The sequence below is a fragment of the Podarcis bocagei genome (genome assembly GCF_964188305.1).
Source record: "Podarcis bocagei genome assembly, chromosome: 5".
Taxonomy (NCBI): Eukaryota; Metazoa; Chordata; class Lepidosauria; order Squamata; family Lacertidae; genus Podarcis; species Podarcis bocagei.
This window is the reverse complement of record NC_138129.1, coordinates 32,055,702-32,078,420: the sequence shown is the minus strand read 5'-3', so window position 1 is coordinate 32,078,420 and position 22,719 is coordinate 32,055,702. Positions and strand designations below refer to the sequence as shown.

Here is a 22,719-nt window from a genome sequence, read left to right as displayed (position 1 = left end):
ATTGGCTTCCAGAGAGTGGTAGGGGATGCTTTATCCCAAGTTGATGGCCTTTCAGCTGATTCCCTGGTGGCATGCTGGAATGCGGAGTTAACCAGGGCTATTGACTGTCTGGCTCCGAAGGGCCCTCTCCGATTGCATGGAGCCCGGACAGCCCCGTGGTTTTCCCCGGAGCTGAGGGTGATGAAACAATCGTTGAGACGGCTAGAGCGCCGGTGGCGGAAAACTCATTCTGAATCAGACCGGACACGGGTTAGAGCTCAACGTCGAGCCTACCAAGTGGCAATGGTGACGGCGAAGAGGGCCTTCTTTGCCGCCTCCATTGCATCTGCAGAAAACAGCAGCAGGAGACTTTTTCACGTGGTTCGCAATCTATCCGAACCACCTGTAGCACCGGGGCCTGGTAGGGACCCCAAGATCTCCTGCAATGCTTTTGCAAAGTTTTTTGCAGATAAAATCGCTCAGATTCAGAAGGAGGTAGACTCCACCGTGGGAGCAGGGCCAGGGCGGGAGAGTGCTAGAGTTCTGTCTGGTCCTGTTACATGGGATCAATTCCAATCTGTTACCTCCGAGGATGTGGACAGGCTGCTTGGACAAGTGAAACCGACCACCTGTCTCCTTGATCCTTGCCCATCCTGGCTGATAAAAGCGAGCCGGGAAGGGCTGGGCGATGGGCTCTGCGGGGTGGTGAATGCTTCCCTCTGTGAGGGAGCCTTCCCAGACCCGCTGAAAGAGGCGATCATTAAACCGCTTCTTAAAAAAACATCTTTAGACCGGCCAATTTGGCCAACTATCGCCCAGTCTCAAATCTGCCATTCTTGGGCAAGGTGATTGAGCGGGTGGTTGCTGAACAACTCCAAGCACGCCTGGAGGAAATGGACCATTTCGATCCCTTCCAATCGGGATTCAGGCCTCACCATGGGACTGAACCTGCCTTGGTCGTGCTGGTTGATGATCTCCGGCGGGCTAGGGACAAAGGTGAGAGCTGTTTCCTAGTTCTGCTGGATCTCTCAGCGGCCTTTGACACCATCGATCATAACATCCTTCTGGACCGTCTAGAGGGGCTGGGAGCTGGGGGCACTGTCATACAGTGGTTATGCTCCTTCCTCCTAGGCCATGTCCAGAAAGTGGTGGTGGGGGATGAGTTTTCAGACCCCTGGGCTCTCACTTTGTGGGGTGCCTCAGGGTTCTGTCCTCTCCTCCATGCTTTTTAATATCTATATGAAGCCGCTGGGAGAGATCATCAGGGGGTTTGGACTGGGTGTTCATCAGTATGCAGATGACACCCAGCTCTACCTCTCCTTTAAATCAGAACCAGTGAAGGCGGTGAAGGTCCTGTGTGAGTGCCTGGAGGCAGTTGGAGGATGGATAGCGGCTAACAGATTGAGGTTGAATCCTGACAAGACAGAAGTACTGTTTTGGGGGGACAGGGAGTGGGTTGGTGTGGGGGATTCCCTGGTCTTGAATGGGGTAACTGTGCCCCTGAAGGACCAGGTGCGCAGCCTGGGAGTCATTTTGGACTCACAGCTGTCCATGGAGGCCAGGTTAACTCTGTGTCTAGGGCAGCTGTCTACCAGCTCCACCTGGTACGCAGGCTAAGACCCTACCTGCCCGCGAACTGTCTCGCCAGAGTGGTGCATGCTCTGGTTATCTCACGCTTGGACTACTGCAACACGCTCTACGTGGGGCTACCTTTGAAGGTGACCCAGAAACTGCAATTAATCCAGAATGCGGCAGCTAGACTGGTGACTGGGAGTGGCCGCCGGGACCACATAACACTGGTTCTGAGAGATCTGCATTGGCTCCCAGTACGTTTCCGAGCACGATTCAAATTGTTGGTGCTGACCTTTAAAGCCCTAAACGGCCTCGGTCCTGTATACCTGAAGGAGCGTCTCCACCCCCATCGTTCAGCCCAGACACTGAGATCCAGCGCTGAGGGCCTTCTGGCGGTTCCCTCATTGCGAGAAGTGAGGCTACAGGGAACCAGACAGAGGGCCTTCTCGGTAGTGGCGCCCGCCCTGTGGAACGCCCTCCCATCAGATGTCAAAAAGATAAATAATTACCTGACATTCAGAAGACATCTTAAGGCAGCCCTGTTCAGGGAAGTTTTTAATATGTAACGCTGTACTGTTTTTAACACTGATTGGGAGCCGCCCAGAGTGGCTGGGGAAACTCAGCCAGATGGGCGTATAAATAATAAATTATTATTATTATATTATTATAGGGATTTTAATGTTTGTACTGTGCCAGTGACTCCTGCATAGTCATGGGGTTTTCAGGAAGCACATAATATTACCTGCAATGTGACCTTTTGGTTTCCTTTCATAATGGTCCAAAGAATCTCCATAACTATCAAATATCTGGGCACTTGAAAGCTATTACTGTATCTTTTCAGAGATTGAAATATCTAACATTTACATGTCTCTGGTTTTTGTTTTTATAATTTATCATGGTACATAGCACCATATCCGCTCAAGCAGAATCAGTGCAGGCATACTCTTTGGGGAACTTCAAGGAGTCTTCTCAGATAGACTAGAGGAAAACATGTTTTCCTCTTTTATCTTATGAAGTCCCAAAAAAATAGAAAACAAACTCACCAAACTAAGATATGGTTTGCTTTACTATTATTGGCTACTTTTATTTATTTTTTAGCTTTTACAAGTTGTACTTGGGATCAAACTGTGTTTTCTCCCATAGTACCTTTCTAGAATGCTATTTTGCAACATTTACATCTTGACCAAGATTTTAGTGTAAAGGGTTCCTTTTTTATTTAGGTGATGATATTTCTTTGGCAATATGCAATCTATGCCAATGGATAACCATGTTGGCCTCAGCCAGTAGAATTACCTTAAGCCCTAGCCTTCAGCATGGGTCTTGGCTTGCTTAGTTATTTATTTTCATAAAATTTATATGATGCTTGATTGCTCAAAACAAAACTTCAGTTTACAAAAAGAATAAAACAACGAAGTTATCAGTAAAAAAAGACAATTGAAAGCAACTATATAAAATATTCAGATTTTTTTTAAATAAAAAAACCCAATAAGCGAAAAACTAGATTAAAACCAATTTCAACATGGATAGGCTTTCCTAAATGAAGGTATTTTCAGCAGGTGCCGAAAACCGTACAGTAAAGGGGCCTGCCTGATGTCAATAGGCTTTTGTGGAAAACCTCTTGAAAAGTGAAGAGGCCTGGGTAGCAATGCCAATTTAAGAAAACGCCCCCATTTCTTTCTGTTTGCAGGGCACTTGCTGAGTACAGCAGAAGTTGAATCTGCTTTGGTGGAACACCTGGCGGTTTCGGAGGCAGCAGTAGTAAGCCACCCGCACCCAGTGAAGGGCGAGTGCCTCTACTGTTTTGTGACGCTGAAGGATGGTCACGACTTCACAAAGAACTTAGTTGATGAACTGAAGAAGCAAGGTAACCTTGGTAGACCACCGCATGTCGCTTGGCAAAAGAGCCAGAAAGTCCTTTTGGATTTGTGAGATGGGTGCGGGAGGGGCAGGGTAGCATGCTGCACATGCAACCAAGGAAGAAGCCACCTTAGGCCAGGTTAGATTTTTTGTCCAACTGGTCACATCCCAATGAAGCTGAATGTTGGAAAACAAAAGGAAGTACTTCTTCACCCCACATGTAGTTAAATTACGGAATTTGCTCCCACAAGAGGCAGTGATGGCTGCCAACTTGGATGGCTTTAATAGTGGATTACAAAAAAATCACGAAGGATAAGGCACAGTAGTTATTGCCACTGATGGTTGTGTTCTCCTCCTCCACCACTGTCAGAGGCAGTGTGTTTCTGAATAGCAGTTGTTGGAAATCACAAGAGGGCCGAGTGCTGTAGTGCTCAGGTCCTGCTTGGGTGCTTCCCATGGCCATCGGGTTGGCCACTCTGAGATCAGCATGCAGGGCTAGGTGGGCTTTTTCTTTGTCCTTGGTATTATCTAGTCCAACTGTCAGTCTCTCTGGAATATCCAGCAAAGGACATTCCCTTCACTTCTTACCCAGTTCTTTTAAAACTGGATATACTAGGTACTGAATTCTGGACCTTAGGCATGGTAAGCATGTGCTCAGTTGCTGAGCCAGGATCACATTGGTGGAGCAGATGTCACACCAGCCTGTTCAGCAAAAGGAAAGCTACCTGCTGGCTCAGATTTTCTCTTTTGGAGATCATTCTTCAGCCCTTCCAATCTTCCTGAGATGAAGCCCCACCCCCACAACTTGCATCATCCCACAGCCTGGCTGGCAGGACAGTTTTCAAATAAAAGGTTCATTGCTTAGTAGTCCCAGAAGCTAAATTTATCTCTGCTGGCCTTATTGCCTCCCACATGTTGCTCTCCTTGCCAGCTGGCACCTGACTTGAATACATAAGGGCAGACCGCATGGCCCGTGAACAGGGTGTGGGTTTTGCAGTGGCAAGGCATGCACAACAACCCTTCCTTTCCCTTTGACAGCGGAGTTGCTGTAGAGGAGGGTGGGTTTGCACAACAGGTTGGTTTCCAAATTGGACTCTGGGGTAGCGGTATTTATCTGACCGAGGTCTTACGGGAACAGAAATGATTTGATGTGTTTTTAATGAGCGGAGCAAGACTTCCCCAGAGTGGCTGCTTTTTAAAACAGGCCTGTTGGTGTTAGTTACTCCCGGTCAGCCCCTTTGTCATTCAAACACTTGTATTCTGCAGAATCCTTTCACGCACTCATCAAGGAGAAGAGTTTCCCTGAAAGACTATAATGAGAGACAAACTAATCCCACTTTCCACTGTGCAGCTGTGAAGGGACATCTGGGGCGTGCCAAGGATGACACCTGCAGATGGAACAGGCACATGAGGATGAGCTAGTGCCTTCTGTGTACTGACTGTGGATCTAGACCATGCCCCATTGGAGTTCCACAACAGATGCAGAGAAGTCAGCGTGGGAGGGGTCCCTGTGGTTTGAGAAACACTGCTTCCTGTCAGAAATAAGAGCAAATAGAATAAAACTCTTGCATACCTTTTAGAAGAACGAATAAGTTCTAATTGGAAATGGGAACGATGAATGAAGAACCTCTGTTACAAAACTGAAGTGGAAACAATCAAGGAAGAATTTATATTACAATTTACAAATCTTTTTCCTGAAAAGGGTTTTGTTTTCTGTTCCTACTATGTGTGTTAAAGTTGCATTGCAGTGTAACAGGGAGCAGGGGGGTGCTGTGGTCTAAACCACTGAGCCTCTTGGGCTTCTAATTGCAAAGTCTGGCAGTTCGAATCCATGCGACGGGGGGAGCTCCCGTTGCTCTGTCCCAGCTCCTGCCAACCTAGCAGTTCAAAAGCATACCAGTGCAAGTAGAAAAATAGGTACCACTGCGGTGGGAAGGTAAACGGTGTTTCCATGCGCTCTGGCCCTCATCACAGTGGCCCGTCACGCCAGAAGCCGTTTAATCATACTGGCCACACAACCCAGAAAACTGTCTGTGGACAAACGCCAGCTCCCTTGGCCTGAAGTGAGATGAGCACCACACCCCATAGTCGCTTTTGACTGGACTTAACTGTCCGGGGTCCTTTACCTTACTTATTGCAGTGTGTTCCTATTGAGAATGCCAGTCATTTCCACTTCCCCAGGATATTCCATTTCTCTCCTTTCTGGGTGGGATGTTGGTGTCTTGTTCAGCTATTCTCCCTGTTTGCATGGGTTTTATTTCCTCAAGTCAGGTGCTTCACGAACGGTCCAGAGGCTATCATAGCTAAAATCCTTAATCTTTCATTTGCAGTTAGAGAAAAGATTGGACCCATTGCAACACCAGATTATATTCAGAATGCACCTGGCCTGCCCAAAACCCGCTCAGGTAAGATGGATTTTACTGTATATGTGCAGGAAGCACAGATCATGGTGCGGTAAATACATTACATTACAGGTTCTTGCTACTAGTTGAATTTCCATTCTCTGCTTTCTTTTTGGAAACACAGCGTGGAAACTGGGAAAACTAGTAAAGCTGTGAGTAGCTATTTAGTAGCCCCTGTTGTCTTGGAGCCTTGTGGAAAACATGGAAATCCTCTTGTCTCTACTGTAGGAATGACATGACATTTGTTTTTATTGGCAGAAAGGATTTCTAGTATGTAACAAGGCAGTAGTGGCTTGTGGGGAAACCCAGCCAGGTGGGTGGGGTATTATTATTTATTATAATGCCCGTATAGGTCAGTGGGAATTGTATGGACAGCAACTCCCAAGGCAAAGTAGAAGTTGTTTATCATCATGGGCTTAATAGACCACAAGCTTAGCGCAAGTCAAGAGTGATGCAGCAGCAAAAAAAGCTAATGCTATTCTAGGCTGTACCAACAGATGTCTAGTGCCCTCATCAAGGGAAGTAATAGTACCTCTCAGTTCTGGTTGTATGGCCATCTGTCTTGGATCCTTTAGTTGAGATTCCTGTATTGTAGGGAATTGGACTAGATGACTCTTAGGGTTCCTTCCAACTCTACAGCTCAATTACTTTATTGTCTTTGGGCAAGTTGCTTAGAATTTTACTCCCAAGTTATTAATTTTATTCAATTCATTGTATTTTATGTTTGTAGACTAATCTGGGGTCAAGAATCCCAGTGTATATCCTATTTTTAACAGCATGTCCTAAAATCCTGCGTCACTGCCTAAATACCATTCATTAATCATCTTTTTCTTGGAATGCAAGTACAGTTTGATGTTACACTGCCATTTCTTTGCAGGTAAAATTATGCGGCGGGTATTAAGAAAAATTGCCAAAAATGACCAGGAGCTGGGAGATACCTCTACTGTGGCAGATCCAGCAGTTATAAACCACCTTTTCAGCAACCGGTGTGAGACAATACTGTAGCAAGGCAATTCTAGAAGAAAACAGCAGTAGTGCAGGGATTTGGTGAGAATATGGCCCCATTGAGACAATGACAGTGTTTCTCTTGAGATGAAGAAGCTGCCCAATGCTGAGCTGAATGTAAAATGCTGTAAATGAAGAGAAGAAACTGGTGCTCCAAGATCCAGTCCTTTTGTGTTGTAGATCTAGTTGTCTGTGCCTCTGGAGAACTGTGTGCATTATGTTGTAGACCGGTAAACTACATATCTGAAATTCCAGCCTCATTGACGTCGTACAGAATGACTTAGCATTTTAATTTTCATGGATTAGTTTCATGAATTGTTTATTTTATTTTTTTACCTCTTAACGTGCTGCAAATGGGCAGAGCTTAGAATGTGTAGGCATTGGTGTGAAAAGATGGCTTTGCTCCCGAGTGGTAGTTAAAGGCTTTGAGAACCGACAAACTGAACAGTAATCCTCATGTTGAGGAAGAATTATTGGAACAATTTTTTTTTAAGAAATCAAGCTTTCATTAGGTTTCTTTCTTTCTTTATAAAATCCTGGATCCTCTGGCTGCATGCCATGGGAAAATCGAAGTTTATAGAAAAACTGCAACTCTGAAACTGTATAAAACTACTTTCCATGCTATTAATGACAATGACTTTCCCCCTCAAAAGGGAATAAGGCTATCTATTTGTTTTGGATTTTAATAGTACGTTTGTGTATGTGTGTGTGCAGAGCTGAATTTTCCCAGTGCATCAAAATTTTTTGCAGGTGGAAGCAAATTCAGGGAATTGTAGTAATGAAAAGTTGCATTCAGTGCCTAGATGTATCCTAGAGGGAGGTTCATAAATTTTCCGTGGCTGTTGGTTGGTGCAATTCCTGTACCAATTGAATATGGGTAGGGATTCACTTGGATGGATGAGAAGCAGGTGCTGTAGTGATACCCAAAGTTTCAGTGACATGGGGCAGTTCAGTTACTTGGTTTTCCATGTGACCAGCTATGACACCACATGAAGAAAATGGATATAGCCAGTGATTCTCACCTATGTTTCCTATGGCTGGGGAAAGCGTAGCTGCATTTGTGGAAAGTGTTTCCAGGTAAATTTTTATTTAGTCCAGTTTATGCTTCCATTTCTTGATATAATAATGGGCATATGTGTGACCAAATACGAGTTGCTGCTTTTGTGGAGGGACAAATAATCATAACAACACTGTGACCATTCTGCAGACAACTATGCAGAAGTGTCTTTTCTCATGGTTGGGTGAATATATCCATCGTTCACAATACAGCAAAATCACAGTTAAGGATTTGCTTATTCTAGGTTTTTCACCATTCAGGTAGCAAAGAAAAAGATATCAAATCAAGTTTAGGTAGAGATCAGATGTGGACACATAACTGGGATCCCCCCCCCCAATAATTTGATCCCACAACTCAGACAAACTCCCTAATAAATGTAGATGAAAAGAAAGGCTTCTTGTCTCAATAAATTTTGTCAGGGTATGTAATTCTAGCACATCCTTCAGTGCTGCTGAACTGGAAAATGCCATCCTCCAATTTTTTAAATTGAAATCAAAGCTTTAACTGTGATAGCCACAATGGTGTATCCCAAGATGTCTTCTTTGCCCATGTAATTAAAGCATGTCCCGAAAACCATGTGCTTGATAATTTAACATTTTTCTGACCTTGACTCATGGTTATACCTTTCTCATTTCTTACCTGCTGTTAGTATTCTAAATGCACTTGTCTGTGGTCTGCAACATTGGTGTATATTTAATCTAATGTCCTGCAGCATTAAAGGTAAGCCAGTGGCTTGCTATGTGCTGGTAACATGAAATAAGTCCTTTTAATCTTGGTCTGACATAATTTTGGTTGGGAAATAGCTAGAATTGTTTTTAACTGAAATAAATCAAAGAAATAAAATCTATAAAGCCGTCACAGTTGGTTGTGGATTTTTTTGTTTATATTCAGTGCCCGGTTTTCATTTTGAAACCTAGACCAGACTTTGGCTTCATTTTGATATAACCCTAAAGCCGTGGTTCAGCACAAGATGAACAATCCCAGCATGCTTCTGAGCTGTTTCCCTCGCAAAGAAAGAGCCTGGAAACTTGTGCTTTCCTTACATGCAGTTTGCCGAAGCTAAGGCAACATTATTTTAAAAACACAGGCTTCTGTCAATTGATAATCTAACTCAGAGCTGACTCACTGAAATTCATGGACAAGAAACTCCATTAATTTTATCACTGATTGTTTTCCATTAGATAGCAAGGTGCTTTTATTTAGAAAACTCATTTAGACAATTGCTGAGAAAATATGTCTAAATTGTTACCTTTTTTCCTGTTGGTCCTTAATACTGTGCTCTCAAGACATGTTAATTTTATAAGCCTCTCCTCTAAAGACATATTTTCTAGGCATAAGAAGTTTGTAGTTTAAAAAAATAGGTTCAAAGGCCTTGATCCAGAAAGATCCATGTATAAACTCAGATGCTGCTGTTTAGAAAGAAAACCAAAGCCATCCCAGCTGTATAAACCCCATCTTTTAAAAACAATATTGATATGCTGTTTCAAAGTAATTTATCTGACTTCATTAAATTTCCCCTATCTTAAAATGGCACATAGCTTGGTTTTGTAGGTGAGTATATTCCAATTGTTAATGCTCAGGGTTTTGTTTTGGTGAGCAGACATCTTCCATAGTTTCAAAATGTTTGAAAACTTTAACATGATTAACTTCTGCTTCTTTCAAAAAAATCAGCAGATAGCATGTTGAACACAAGTGTATTCTTCAAAAATAAATATGTTCAGATTCTGAGCATACTATATTATGTGACTACTGGATATTACTCACCAAAGTAGCATAGGATAGACCAGATTGATCAACCAGTTATTTCAGCTGAAATAAAATCTGAGATCCTTACAACTTATATCACAGGACATTCTTATTACCGTTGTTTGTCTCTGAAATCTGTTTCCCAAGAGCTCACCTTCCTTTTCTTAACCCTCTTCCTTTAGCATACACATTCTGCCTTTTCAAAATGTTACAGGAGGGGTCCAGGAGCATTGAAATAAAATCAACTCTTGTCTGGGGGTTTTCTTTTCCTTTCCTACTGTGTCCCCTTTTTCCTGTGCCATATCATAATGTTTGTTCATTGTTCTGTGACCTTGCATGCAGTTTTTCCTTTGTGATGTATTCCTCTCAAACAAGAACGTAGCAGAAAGCAGGAAGTGTTGCACAGCATCTTATGCTCAGAAGAGTAACCCTCGCCAATGCAGAAGAGATCAAGATAATACACTATTTTGCTACCACGCCCTTGAAGGTGCATGCAGCTTGTATAGTGCTGTCTCAGGAAATGCCTGATTAGAACATCAACAGATTGTCCATGGTCACAGTACAGTAAAAGGGCATGAAGTCTGTGAGAAGCATGCTAAGGGTGCTTCAAACAGGAAATTGTCAAAGAAAGTCAACTGGAATCCAGTATTTTCTTGAGACCAGGAAGAAGCAGTGCAACTCTGCCTGCTTTGTATCTTGGGGTCACTGGTGAGAGGAGGGCTTCCAGTATCAATCTGATTGTCATGTCCGCCCGTTGGCAATCATGCCCTAAAAGAGAATGTCTCTTATTTTAAGCACAGTGAGGATGATGTCAGTGATGAGGTATTCTGTTTTCATATCACATAGGGAGTATCCAGAACAGCCACTCCAGCTGCTACTCCGCCATCTGCATGTTCAACAGCCTTTGTTCGCAAGAGATGGCCAACATGCTTGTTCACCACAAGATCCTGACCCAGTCTGCAAGAGAAAAATCAAAAGGACTAATTAAATTCATATAGTAACAGTTTTGACTCTGCAGTCTCACCAAACTCCTGCTTAGTTAACAGTGCCTGCTTGATGTACAGTTTACCAGTGTTTATATATGCATACTGACTTAAGAGTATTACGACTCTTACAGAATTATGCATGCACAATAACCATTTCAGCAGGCACAATTAGTATCTGCTTTAGAATAGATGCACCTAATGGCCTCTATATACACCCACACACCACCTACTAAGCAATGTGTGTGTTACACTATTGTCATTAATTATATTGCTGCCATAGTAATAAAAACGTAGGAGGCTGCTTTATATTGCATAAGATCATTGGCCCCTCCAGAGACCTGTTTATTGAGCACTCATCCAATTTGCATACCCAGAGGTTGGATTATATCTGCTCTTTACTGATTATTCATTTTGATTTGTTGGCAGAGCAGGTACACAACTGAGAATTTGGCCTGCATTCATGCTAACACAGAATCAGAGTTGGAAGGGACCCCAAGGGTCATCTAGTCCAACCCCCTGCAATGCAGGAATCTCAACTAAAGCATCCCTGACAGATGGCCATCCAACCTTTCCTTAAAAACCTCCAATGAAGAAGAGTCCACCTCCTTCCGAGAAAGTCCATTCCACTGACTTACGCATATTCCCGTAAGCCAATGCATTTCTCCATGTCTTCTGAAAACAGAAGTGTTTTTATAAAGCAGATTTGTTGTGCTAGGCAACAGAGCTCTTTAAACCACTTTAATTGTACCTAAGGTTCCAACATGTGCTTGAATACTTCTTGTATAATAGACACCCTCACTGACAAAAGTGCTGTATTTTTTCTCCCACAGCACTACTTTGGAGATGCTACAGATTGCGCCTGGAACACATGCTATGGATACAGAAAGTACCACCAATGAGCTCTGTAACACTTCCACTGCTCCAGAGTTCCTGTCCAGTGGCACATTATTTAGCCCAGTACTAACCAATGCTATGCATAGGAATATAAAACTATTAAAAGCAAAGGCACAGACCCAGTAAGTAATGTTACTTTCTCACCTGATGTAGACTCCAAAAATTCCCAATTCAGATACACATTCTGATACTTTCAGTGGACTGTGAGCCCTCAGTAAATAATTCAGTGCAGGGAGAGGCTTTATCTTGTCCATGAGAATGTAGGAGGTCCTTTCTGGACTGTCTTTAATTTTCTCTAGAACCTGCTTGAGCTCTTCACCATAGAGGTTGTTCCCTGACAAACACAGCAGCAGGTAAAATGAATTCACTAGAGCTGGAGTAGCTGGTGGATGAAGTTGTGTGTTGGGTCCCTGTAGCCACCCCAGCATGTACAGAACGTGAAGAAAAGCAATCACCGATGACTGGCAGCAGTGTAAGTGGTAAGCAAGCCAGTGGGCTTGAACCATCAGCTAATTCATGGTGTGTGTGTGGTTGGTTGGGGAGAAATGATGCTGATCCAAAATGTGAAGAATATGCTTAGATAATGCTTCCACAACATTTTGTTTCATCAGCTAAATTGCTTGTAACCTTTTTTCCTACTAAGTTTAAATTTCAGTTTAGATATGCAGTACAGTACTGGAAGAAAGCACTACAGAATTATTTGCTACAGCATCAGGGAAGACAATTTGTCCCTAATAAGCTACTTTTGTTCTTACACAATTATTTAAAAGGTGTGTGCATACAGATAAGTCCTGATCCTTGAACCAGGCTGTTGACTCATCATACACAAAGAGAACCAGTTACTGACCTCCTCCCTCACGTTGTGGCTTTAACACAAAGCGGTCTGGGTCAGCGATAGCCATGGCAATTATCTTATCACCTTCTTCATCCTGCAAGCAGGAGGAGAAAGGGGAGATATATACACATACATACTCTCTCTCTCTCTCTCTCTCTCTCTCTCTCTCTCACTCACACACACACACACACACACACACACAGCACGAGTTTTGCATATATTTTTTTTACAACTTTGGCTTTAACTAAGTTCTATTGCCTAACAAATAAAATTCTTGACAAAACAGATTTCACAATGTATGAAGACTATAAGAACATATTCATCACAACAATCTCCTCAGATGTTGTACTGTGCTGCATACATCCAGTTCAAGGCGGTGTACGTATCCCTCTACGCATTACTACTTACCATCTCCATAGAATAAAGGCCAGTGAATGTTGCTCTCAATCGAGCCACTGCTTCTGGTTTATTTGGCAGTAATTTTTCCAGTGTTCCTGGTCGGCTCAGCTCCTGCTGAACTTTTTTGGTCCCAGCAAGCTGTGTAGCAATATCAGGGCACTTAACTGCTCTAGATCTTTCCAACAGCAACCGTGCCTCCCAGTTCTTTCACAAAAACAGAAAAAAAGATAATTTCAATCAAGGTTCTATATAACATGTATTGTTTAATATTTCAAAATTGGGAGTTTTATGCATTCAAATACATGGGTAGGTGCAGAGGTTGACACTAACTGGGATCCAAAGTACCATCTTCTGCTTGCAGAGGGGGTTTTCATATTTAGCCTTGCAGCTCCACACACCTCCTTCCAAGCCATTCAGAGAATCACCCCAAGAGGCAAACCTAGGATCCAGTGGAGGAACCCTAAGCGGCTGGGTCCCTCCTCATGACCCCTTGGAAGGGTGGCATTGGTAAGAATGATATAATTGTATGCAGATACACACGCCACTGCTACTCAAGGCACAACAAAACCTAGCAAAAACTGATATTTTCAGAGCTCAAACTGAATACGTGGCTAGAAAACATTTCTATTTACCCATGATAGCCACAAGCCTGCATATAGCAAGTCAGCTAAAAGCACCATGACTATTAAGCTCTGAAGTAACCTGCCAATTCAACTGGAAACCTCATTTTAAAAATATGTAGATTTAGATGGCATATTGAGGCAAACAAGCCACCAGTCTCTCAGCACGGAACAGGTTAAGATATCACTTCCACCAGCTAGATGTCTTGGGAAATTGGCTGAACTACTTCTAGAATTAGCTGTTTGATAGAATGTATTCAGAATTCCCCAGGTGATTACCAAACAACTAAAGAATTACACATGCACTGAATTCATATTTGGGGTCCAACTGTGCCAAGGATAATGTCACTTACAGTGCCGCAGAGCTTGCACTCAAGATTTCAAGACAGTGGATGATATTCAATGTCAATTAGAGTAGACCCATTGCAATCAATGGACTTAATTGTTTCAGTGGGTCCACTCAGAGTATGACTTAGCTGGGTATTACCCAGTAATACGAACCTGTTTGTTATAATTCTTTGGCACGTAACCTTCTCTATAGTACACCACTGCAACTTCCTCCCCATCTCTGAAATAAAGATAAGGAAAACAATCAGTAGTTCCTTCAACATGGCTCTCTCACACACAAGATTAAAATATTATATACAGTACATTCTACAGATGTAGGATTCTGTTCCATTTATGAATTGTTTCTAATCCTGCAAGAAGGGACTTACAAAAGAAAGCTTTGAAATAAATTACCTAGTGGATCAATAGATCACAATCTCTCTGCTTATGGATACAAATATTAGTTCCTTTCAGAGTTCTTTGGTGAATTCTATATAGCAACTTTCCATGTTTTAAGTTGTATATCAGTAGTACATAACTGAACATGTAAGAACTGCATAGCAATGGAGTTTCCAAACGAGTAGCATGACCTGAATCTTGACAATCTGAACACACTTGTTTTATTAACAGCAACATTAATGAAAATAAGAGTCTTCATTAAAACCCCGGAAACATAGCAGATACTTAATGTTTACATAACAACCCAAGATGCAGTTTATTATGCAAACTGCGGGAGGCAGTGGAAGACAGGAGTGCCTGGCGTGCTCTGGTCCATGAGGTCGCGAAGAGTTGGACACGACTAAACAACTAAACAACAACAATAAGCATATCAAAGTGGACTTATTAGCACTCCCAACATCAGCCTGTGTTATTTCTTACACATGCCAAAACTACAGCGTGAAATCCTCCTTGAAACCACATATGGGCTATCCACACATTAAGCTAAAGTTTGTGTGCTCACTATACTTACATATGCAATCTCTTGTCATTGTCCAAAGACGCTTTTTCAAACACATCTTTAAATCTTCTTCGGATCACCCGGATATTCCTTTAGGAAACAGACAAGAAATATTAAGGCTAAAGTCCTATACACAATTACCTGGGAGTAAGTCACAATTGCATTATGAGATTAGCTTTATATATGTTCATGTTATAAATCCTGCACTGTATTTTAAAGCTTAGTTAGGAAAAGATAATGTAGCTATATACAATATGCATTGAACTTCTAACAGTATTGAAGAGCCCACTTTTGTCACAGAACCTTTCTGCAGTGAGGTATCACACAAAGAACAATCCAGCCTGTTATAGCACAGAGGATGTCTACTCTGAAGTATGTCCCATTAATTTCAGTGGGGCTTACTCGGAGGTCAGTGGGTATCAGATTGCAGTTTTAAACCCTTCAGGTCCTGTTAATTATAATAGGAGAGTTAAATGCTAAATCGTGTCATTAGGTTTTACTAGGACAAGTGTCTTTTTGCACCTTAAAAGTGTAATGAATTTATCTTTAAAAAGTATTATTTAGCAGAGCCAAAAAAAATGTCATTAAGCAGGAATGATGTAAGTAAGACCAGATTTCACAGGACTAATTAAATGGCATTACATGAAACACTTCATCTTATTAGAGGGAAAAAATTACCTCATCCAAAGTTCATTTTCTACACAGCGTTGGTCAAAAATATTCCTCTGAGCCTCTTCAACTAGGAACATTACCACTGCTCTGAAACAAAAACAGAACATATATCAATATACTAAGTTTCCTCATTTAAAAATATATTTTTGTGCTTCTTACTTACTATTTACAGCAGCTGTACTGAAAACTTCTACAACAGGCCAAAACTACAGTGCCAGATAATACTTGCAGGAAGGCACAATAGAGTGCTGCTTTATACTGTACATTTGCCACTCCCTGCTGTTTCTACGCCTTTCTTCTACATATTTGGGCATGTATATGACAATTATACAAAGAATCAAACAGATACAATAAGGGGAGATATCCATAATAAGGAATTTATAGTTTAACATCTGAAAGGTTTCCTAATAATCCATGCATCCAACAGCTAGGGTCTTCCTTCAAATAGTTATACTAGCTTTGTGGTCCTACCCTATAAGAGGAAGTGGGTTAAACAAGTAATTAAACAGTAGAATTATATGTAAAACAGCTCCAGTTGATTTATCTAGCTGGGGAGAGAAAGGTCTATAAACAGGCCCTCCTGGTTCAGTGAAGAAAACCCCCCACTACTGCCAGCATTGTTTTGCAGGTAGTGGCCCTGAGACCAGTTTTTCCATCTATGCCAAGAGACATTTCAAAGGAGGTGTCTTCCATAACATACAGGAATGTTGTTGTCCCCCTAAAGAAGGGAATGAAAACCTACTGCATAGGAAGATAAAATTCTCTTTCCCAGTTTTCCTTCATGTGCCTATTCCTATCATACACTTCCTTCAATATTCTATAAGATGGAGACAGAGGGCTTATTTGCATTTTCTTGTTTGTGAAAACAAGAAGTAACAGAGCATATTTCATGCAGATGAACAACAATCATAGCTATGTAGAGCTTGCAGTTCTCTTCCCCTACCTGTCTGAGCCGTAGAGTTCCCAAGCTTTTGCAATGCCCGTGGCAATCCCTTTGGCTGGATTATTGGTCAGTAATTTTGAGGCTTCCTTAGATTTCCCTAGAATGTTCAACACATGCCTGCAATTGGGATGCATATAGAAAAGTCACACAACAATTCACTGTACACAGCTGCAATTGAAGAGCCAACCAATTGAGATGTAAAGTACAAATGCCAACCATCCTTTATGAATGGTGCACGTGTGTACAAAGTTACTTTTGCATGCCAAATATATGTAAGCCCAGTAGTTGACAGTAAAGTCATGGCGAAGTAATCCAGCTAATGCGTCCTTTCAGTGCAAGGATTTCCACTTGAAAAATAAGACTTTCTCCACCTCTCCTCCCCCTTGTGCCCCTCCCTTCCCCAAATTTGCTGCAGAGGGCTGCGGGAAACCCTGGAACAGATTTGGGGGAATACATGGGGGGACTGTCCCATCGTGAAAGAGGAAATCAAGTTATGCATGTTCCCAGGTACTATAAATTAATTTTGCACTTGACAATAGATTCCTGAAAGCTATATATAACAGACAAAGCTTTTCCAAAAGGACACAACATGCTACTGTGTCTTCTCTGATTGCACTGCCCAAGTGCAAAAATCAGAATTGGGATCAGAATTCAATATCGTGAGAACCTCAGATTTCATTTTTCATAATAAATAAGTCACCTGAGGTTGTGATGGCCAGCTGTGACAAGACTCACTGAGAGTCACATCTACAATGCTACTGCTTGTGATTCTCAGAAAGGAAGGTGGAAATGCTAGATGCTAGATTACCTCCTAGGCTGGTGCAACAAAGAGGCCTAGATAAGATACATTGGCATCACACAAGAGCAGCAGGCTCAGTTCAAGATCACACACATATTGTGCTAGCCTAACTCGGCCCATTGCAGGGGTTTCTGTTGGCTACTGCCTGTAAGGATACTGCCAATAGTAGCTTTTGCCTCTCATCTGGGCAAAGGCATTGGCCTGTGGAGCCAGGCAGAACTGGGTGGAGATACGCATCTGCCTCATCCAAACGCCCCCCAGCACAGCAAATCAGGGTATTGGTTTGCTATGCTAATTTTAAAGTGGCTTCTGTAACATGGGCAGACATTGCCAGGTAGTCTCAAAAGCTAAATAAGGGAAGAATGAGCAGTAGGTGAGGGGGTAGGCCTTTAGCATCTTGTCTAGCTCTTTGTACCTCACCAGCACAGCAGAATTATACACAGCCTTGGTGAAAGGATAAGACATGAAGGACCATCTATAAGCCAGCTAGAAGTTGTTTTGCTGAAAACACACACAGAAAGATACACAGTCTGGAAGTCCTTACCGATGCACCGCAGTGGTTCTAGATGTGAGGCCTCCAAAGCTGGCAGCAATAGTGTTTATTTCTATTTGCTTTAGAGCTGGAGTGCCTTCTGCACCATAGTCAAACATGTAATCAGAGCGATTAATTCCTAAAAACACAGACTGGACAAGGCAAAAAAGAAGCAAGAAATAGAGCAGCCACCATTCCAAAGAGGATTCTATACATTATCTGTCAAGTGCCAACTGAGCTAAAAACATCTTATGGGGGAGGTGGTGGTGTTTTGTTTTGTTTTGTTTTTGTTTTTATTATGCATTTAATGTTTTTATATTTTGTTTTTATGCTGTGAACCATCCTGCGATGGATGGTATACAATTTTAATAATAAAATAAATAAATAATAATAATAATATTTTGACAGTTAAAAAACATCATATTTGATTACTGTGCAACTACCATATTATTTATTTAAACAAAAAATAGACACTGTTTGATTGTAAACAAACAACCCTCAAAGCCGTTTACAAAGAGAATTAATACAATTATTAGTAAAATACAGTTTCAAACAACTATTAAAAACACTAAAAAACCAAACATATTAAATCATATATTATCATGGAATACCTGAGTTATTCCTTCTTTCAAAACTTGCTTGTAGATTTTGAAAAGCTGAGCTGTAAAGTCATCTACTTTGACAGTACTAAGAGGAGAGAAAACAAATCTTTAGTACTCAAGCCTGCTGTGACAAAACAAGGAAATTATCATTACAATCTTTTATGTAAAACCATTTGACGTTAATACTTCTTTGTCAAGCCCGTGAATTGTGGCCTTAGCAATAATGGCAAGATGATTTCATGTTATACCCCAGCTCTGAACATATTACATGAAAGATGCTAGTTCTATGAAATCAGGAGGGCTTATGTCTACATAAATGTTTAAAGACCTCTTGTGCCTTGAATAGCTGTCTGACAATCTAAAAAACAGCTGGTGAGGCTTTACCTAAGGATGAAAATTTTGCCTCCTGAAAACCTTTCCCAAGGGGGAGGGGGAGGAAACTAGCAGTCTTGGAATCATGTGTCAGATTTCACAAAGCTTGTGTTCACACAGAACAAAAACATGCGTTGTAAAAGAAAGCTTTAGTTGTTCTCTAACCTTTCCTCTTCAATTAGCCAACTGCCAATCAGGCTAACAGGCAAGGGAGTTAATGATTATGAGACATTTAGGAACATTGGGTTGAAACTAAACTAACCTTAGTACAAATCAGAAGTATATCCAAGATTAAGGAAGTTTAAATTCAAAGTTCTTTTTTCCTAATACGTAATATGTACCTTGCAAGAGTGCGTTCCAGAAATTCTGTGTTCTGGCTAACTTCATCTACCAGCAGGTTAAAGTCTTGTTGAACTGAATAGGCTTGCTCAAGTAGACTGCTTGGTACTGCAGATGGGAGCAGTGTAAAGGGAGCATAATTCACCACCTAATGACAAATGTTTAAAAATGAACGTGTCAAGAACTACCACTTCCTTCCAGTAACAAATCAGGTTAAGCCCTTTTAAAACTTGGGAACATACAGGATGAATATAGGGGATACAATACAACAGTACTAGAATGGAACTATACCTGCAGTAATCTGGGGTGCGGTGAGATAAGGAGATGTAGGAGCAGGGAGGAGAGCCACCTAAGAGCTACAAAGGATAAGGTAAAGGAAATGGGAGTGAAGAGTTCCCTTTCGCTCCATGCAACACACTGACTGGCCTACTTGCATTGCGCAAGTTCACACAGCCAGATTCCTCTATATAATATTAATTACAAATATACCCTCACGTGGAGGAAAGCTAGGGCAAAATGGCAAGGGTCAGTTCACACTACTGAATTTCTCCAGTTATGTTCACTGCATGAAGAAAGGTTAGTGTGAGCTGGATAGTGCCTACAATGAACATTAGCAAAGTGACCGTGTGTTGCAGGCGTCTGCTAGTTGGGACTATAAATGTTGGCAATACACATGTGAACATTAGCACAGACATAATGAAGGGATGGGGACACAGTGAAGGATAAACACACTGACTGACAAAGCTGTTTATCCACACAACTGTATACATGACAATGCAGAGCCAGCTTTATGTGAATTGTGTGATACATGCAATGAACCAGCAGCAATCTCCCCATGTGCCTGCCCAGTTCATACTGCATGGTGCTCCAGTGAAGGGGAAAATGGACTATTTTATGGGTGAAAGTAGCAAACTGTCATGGCAGCATAAGGCTAGGATGTAAAAAAAAGTCTGGTATGGCTAATGTCACAAATGGACAGTGCATCCTGGTGAGAACTAGCCCCACTTTAGAATCCCAAAGCTTTCCCCTTCCCTAACAACATGCCGACTATGTTGTCACTGGGATTTTTTTCCCAAGTTTTACCATCTTCCTTCCATGGGTGTTGGATCATGAAATCTAGTTTTAAGCTTACATCAGATGCATTGGGGTCATCTTTGGTCCTCATGAGAACACCTTCAAGTAGTGCCGAATCCACTGCAATTGGTGCCACATACTGAATGAGCTGGACATTACACAAAATGTCTTTCCAAGGGGCAGTCATTGTGAAGGCTGAGGCAGCAGAGAATAAATCTGAAAGCATTTAAAAATAATTACCATAAGGCAGGGGAACCCAACATTTGAAGGTGGAAGAAAAAAACAGTTTCAGAAATTTATGGTAATGGAATCCTAGAGAAGCAGTACGGTCCAATGATTTTTCTGCCTGAAGTAGAGCCCCCTATTAGGGTGAAAACTTTTAAAGAAATCTTACTTTACCATTCAGACAGTGTTTTCTGCCTTCATCAACTATCTGCCCTTCACTGCCACCCTGAGCTCATTGGGAGGGAGGGATATAAATTTAATAAACAAATGGTGCTGGCTGCAGCAGGCTTCTTACCCTACTCCATGGCAGAACCAGCCCTGGATACAAGCTAAATAATCATCTAGATTTAATGAAGCAATATGTAGCCCTTTGTGCAAGTGTAACAACTTCTGCTTTCACAATGGGACTTTCTCCTCTCCATCCCCTAAATCTGTTTTGAGGGCAGATCTGGAATGACAGGGAGTGGCACAATAAAGAAGCATCTCCATTTTTGTTGCATAAAATCAAGACAGAATAAATGTTTTCATGTTTTGTTTTATTTATTGCAAGCTGCACAGATAACTTTGTATTATGGGGTAGCATGCAAATGCTGCATATAAACATATAAATTTTATTTTCCTTTGTTACAATATGTATTTTTCTAATGAAATAATGGACAGGCTAGAAATTAAAATGGTGAAGGTATGTATCATTTCCCCTGCACCCCACAACCGCAGAATGTACATAAAGTGCAGCTTCACTCTCTGCTGTTCATTTGTGTGAACAAAGCTGCAAAACAAATGTCACACTGTCATCAATTTATCACACTGTCCTTTTGTAACAACTCCCTGACTGTCTGCATAACCTGAATCCAGCAGTCAACACTGTGAGGATGAGCTCCCAGAATGCAATGTGGTATCTATGTTTGCACATATTAGACAGGTTAGTTAGTCATATTAGGATAAACTGCATTGATTGAAGTATTCATTTGTGTTAGAGGAATCTGTCAGTTTCTGAGCATTTTAAATGTAGCTCCAAAGTGCATCTGGCAGTTGTACCTCTTGGGCAGGGCTGTGGTCCATTAACAGTGAGGTATGATTTCAGGTACCAACAAGTAGAATAATTAATCCCTAAGGATATGGATCTCAACTCTTCATGTCAAAACAGAACTCGCATGCTTTAAACTCTAAACAAACTCAGGCTTATGACAATACAGTAGCTTGTTCAAGAGAAAACCTGTACACAAAGCCATACTGAAAAAGGCTGTTTAGCTGTAATAGTCATAATGACTACGACATTTTCCAGCCTTTTTAAGTAAGCAATTTAAAACTCTCCTAGATCACATATACTTGTCACATGCACACCCACCCTTTCACTTAAATTGCTCAGGTTGAACCACCAAGAGAGCAGCTCTTTAAGTACATACACATTTAGGCACATTTTTTACACCACACGCTGGGAAAAAGCTGGACGTCTATGGACATTCCATAAGGCATTCTCCTTGTGTGTCACAAAGGTAGTGCAAAGAAAGAATGATAACAAAACCGTAGTGAAATTCAATGCAACCAGATAAAATTCAAACTTTCTTTAAAATATTAGTTCTGGATTATTTTAATCAATGTACCAAATCACTGAGGTAGTGGGAGACTTAAGGGAAGTGGGGGGGGGACTCTCCCACGGCAAACACAAGGAAGCAAATGCTGAGTCATTCACAACCCAACCCAACTCCAGCACGTTAGTATAAAAATGATTGTGCAGTTGGAGAAAATCTCTGTGTATGCATGTAAACAGCCTTCATATTTCAGACTAGATGCCCCAGTGATACAAAATGCTCTCTGTCTCCCCCACCACCACCACTCTTCCTTCATAAAACAGCCTGACAGCTTGTTCTCGCCCCCCTTTCTATGGGGCGCATGTGGCCCATGTTTGCCTCTGAATACTAACCTTTGCCTCCTGGGCATTGTACATCGTTAGCCCCAGGCCACTTCTGCCACTCCTAGTCCTTCAAGTAAGGATTAGCCCCCAAACATTTCGCCCTCCATAATTAATTAAACGGGAATAAAACTATTCTGCCTTTAATCCCCACCCCAACAACCACCACAACTTCTCGTCGTTCGGGGAGACAGCGGGTGGGTTGGCACCACTTTGCCCTCGGCGCTCCCGCTTCCCGGCTCCAACGCGGCAGGGCAGAGGCGAGCGAGTCCGAGGACCCCCATCGCCCCCTCAAGAAGCTCTCCCCTCCCGCTCCCTCGCCCCGACCACACCCGCCTCCTCACATTTCAACTGCCTATGCAACCGTTGGAGGTAGCACGATGACGGAGACCCTCCCCCCTCCCTCTATTTTTAAATCCGGGTACCTGGAGTCAGTCACTCGAGTGAAAGTCCCCAACCGAGAGCGCTCTACTCTTCAGGCGCTAAGAATCAGATGGCCCTCTCACAGATTGGCTACCCCGCCAGCCTATCGAGAAGCCGACTCGCCCTTTCCTGCTGATTGGCAGGAGCCTCACCCAATCGCGTTGGAAAACTGCAAGGAGAAACGGGAGG

At 42.1% G+C, this 22,719-nt stretch overlaps 2 protein-coding genes across 4 annotated transcripts in view; one reads left to right on the top strand and one right to left on the bottom strand.

Annotated features, from left to right (window-relative positions):
• The window catches only part of ACSS2 (acyl-CoA synthetase short chain family member 2), a 56,668-nt gene extending 47,938 nt beyond the window's left edge, over window positions 1-8,730 (top strand). For both annotated transcript variants that reach the window (XM_081196189.1, XM_081196190.1), the window contains 3 exons: window positions 3,239-3,415; window positions 5,739-5,813; window positions 6,688-8,730. In XM_081196189.1, the coding sequence (XP_081052315.1) occupies window positions 3,239-3,415; window positions 5,739-5,813; window positions 6,688-6,815 (380 nt within the window). In that variant the 3' untranslated portion in view covers window positions 6,816-8,730. The remainder of the gene's footprint in view (window positions 1-3,238; window positions 3,416-5,738; window positions 5,814-6,687) is intronic.
• A 1,396-nt stretch (window positions 8,731-10,126) lies between these two features.
• Window positions 10,127-22,670, bottom strand: GSS (glutathione synthetase). 2 transcript variants are annotated; one of them, XM_081196416.1, is made up of 13 exons: window positions 22,533-22,670; window positions 20,029-20,186; window positions 18,899-19,044; window positions 18,195-18,270; window positions 17,596-17,735; window positions 16,253-16,369; window positions 15,316-15,396; window positions 14,650-14,727; window positions 13,854-13,920; window positions 12,742-12,936; window positions 12,346-12,427; window positions 11,643-11,832; window positions 10,127-10,575 (listed from the first exon to the last, which is right to left on the bottom strand). In XM_081196416.1, the coding sequence occupies exons 2-13, from the start codon at window positions 20,155-20,157 to the stop codon at window positions 10,452-10,454; spliced, it is 1,425 nt and encodes a 474-aa protein (XP_081052542.1). In that variant the 5' UTR covers window positions 20,158-20,186; window positions 22,533-22,670; the 3' UTR covers window positions 10,127-10,451. The 2 variants fall into 2 exon arrangements, with proteins under 2 accessions (XP_081052542.1, XP_081052543.1); XM_081196417.1 differs by lacking the exon at window positions 22,533-22,670 and adding an exon at window positions 22,120-22,363.
• Window positions 22,671-22,719: the final 49 nt, after the last annotated feature.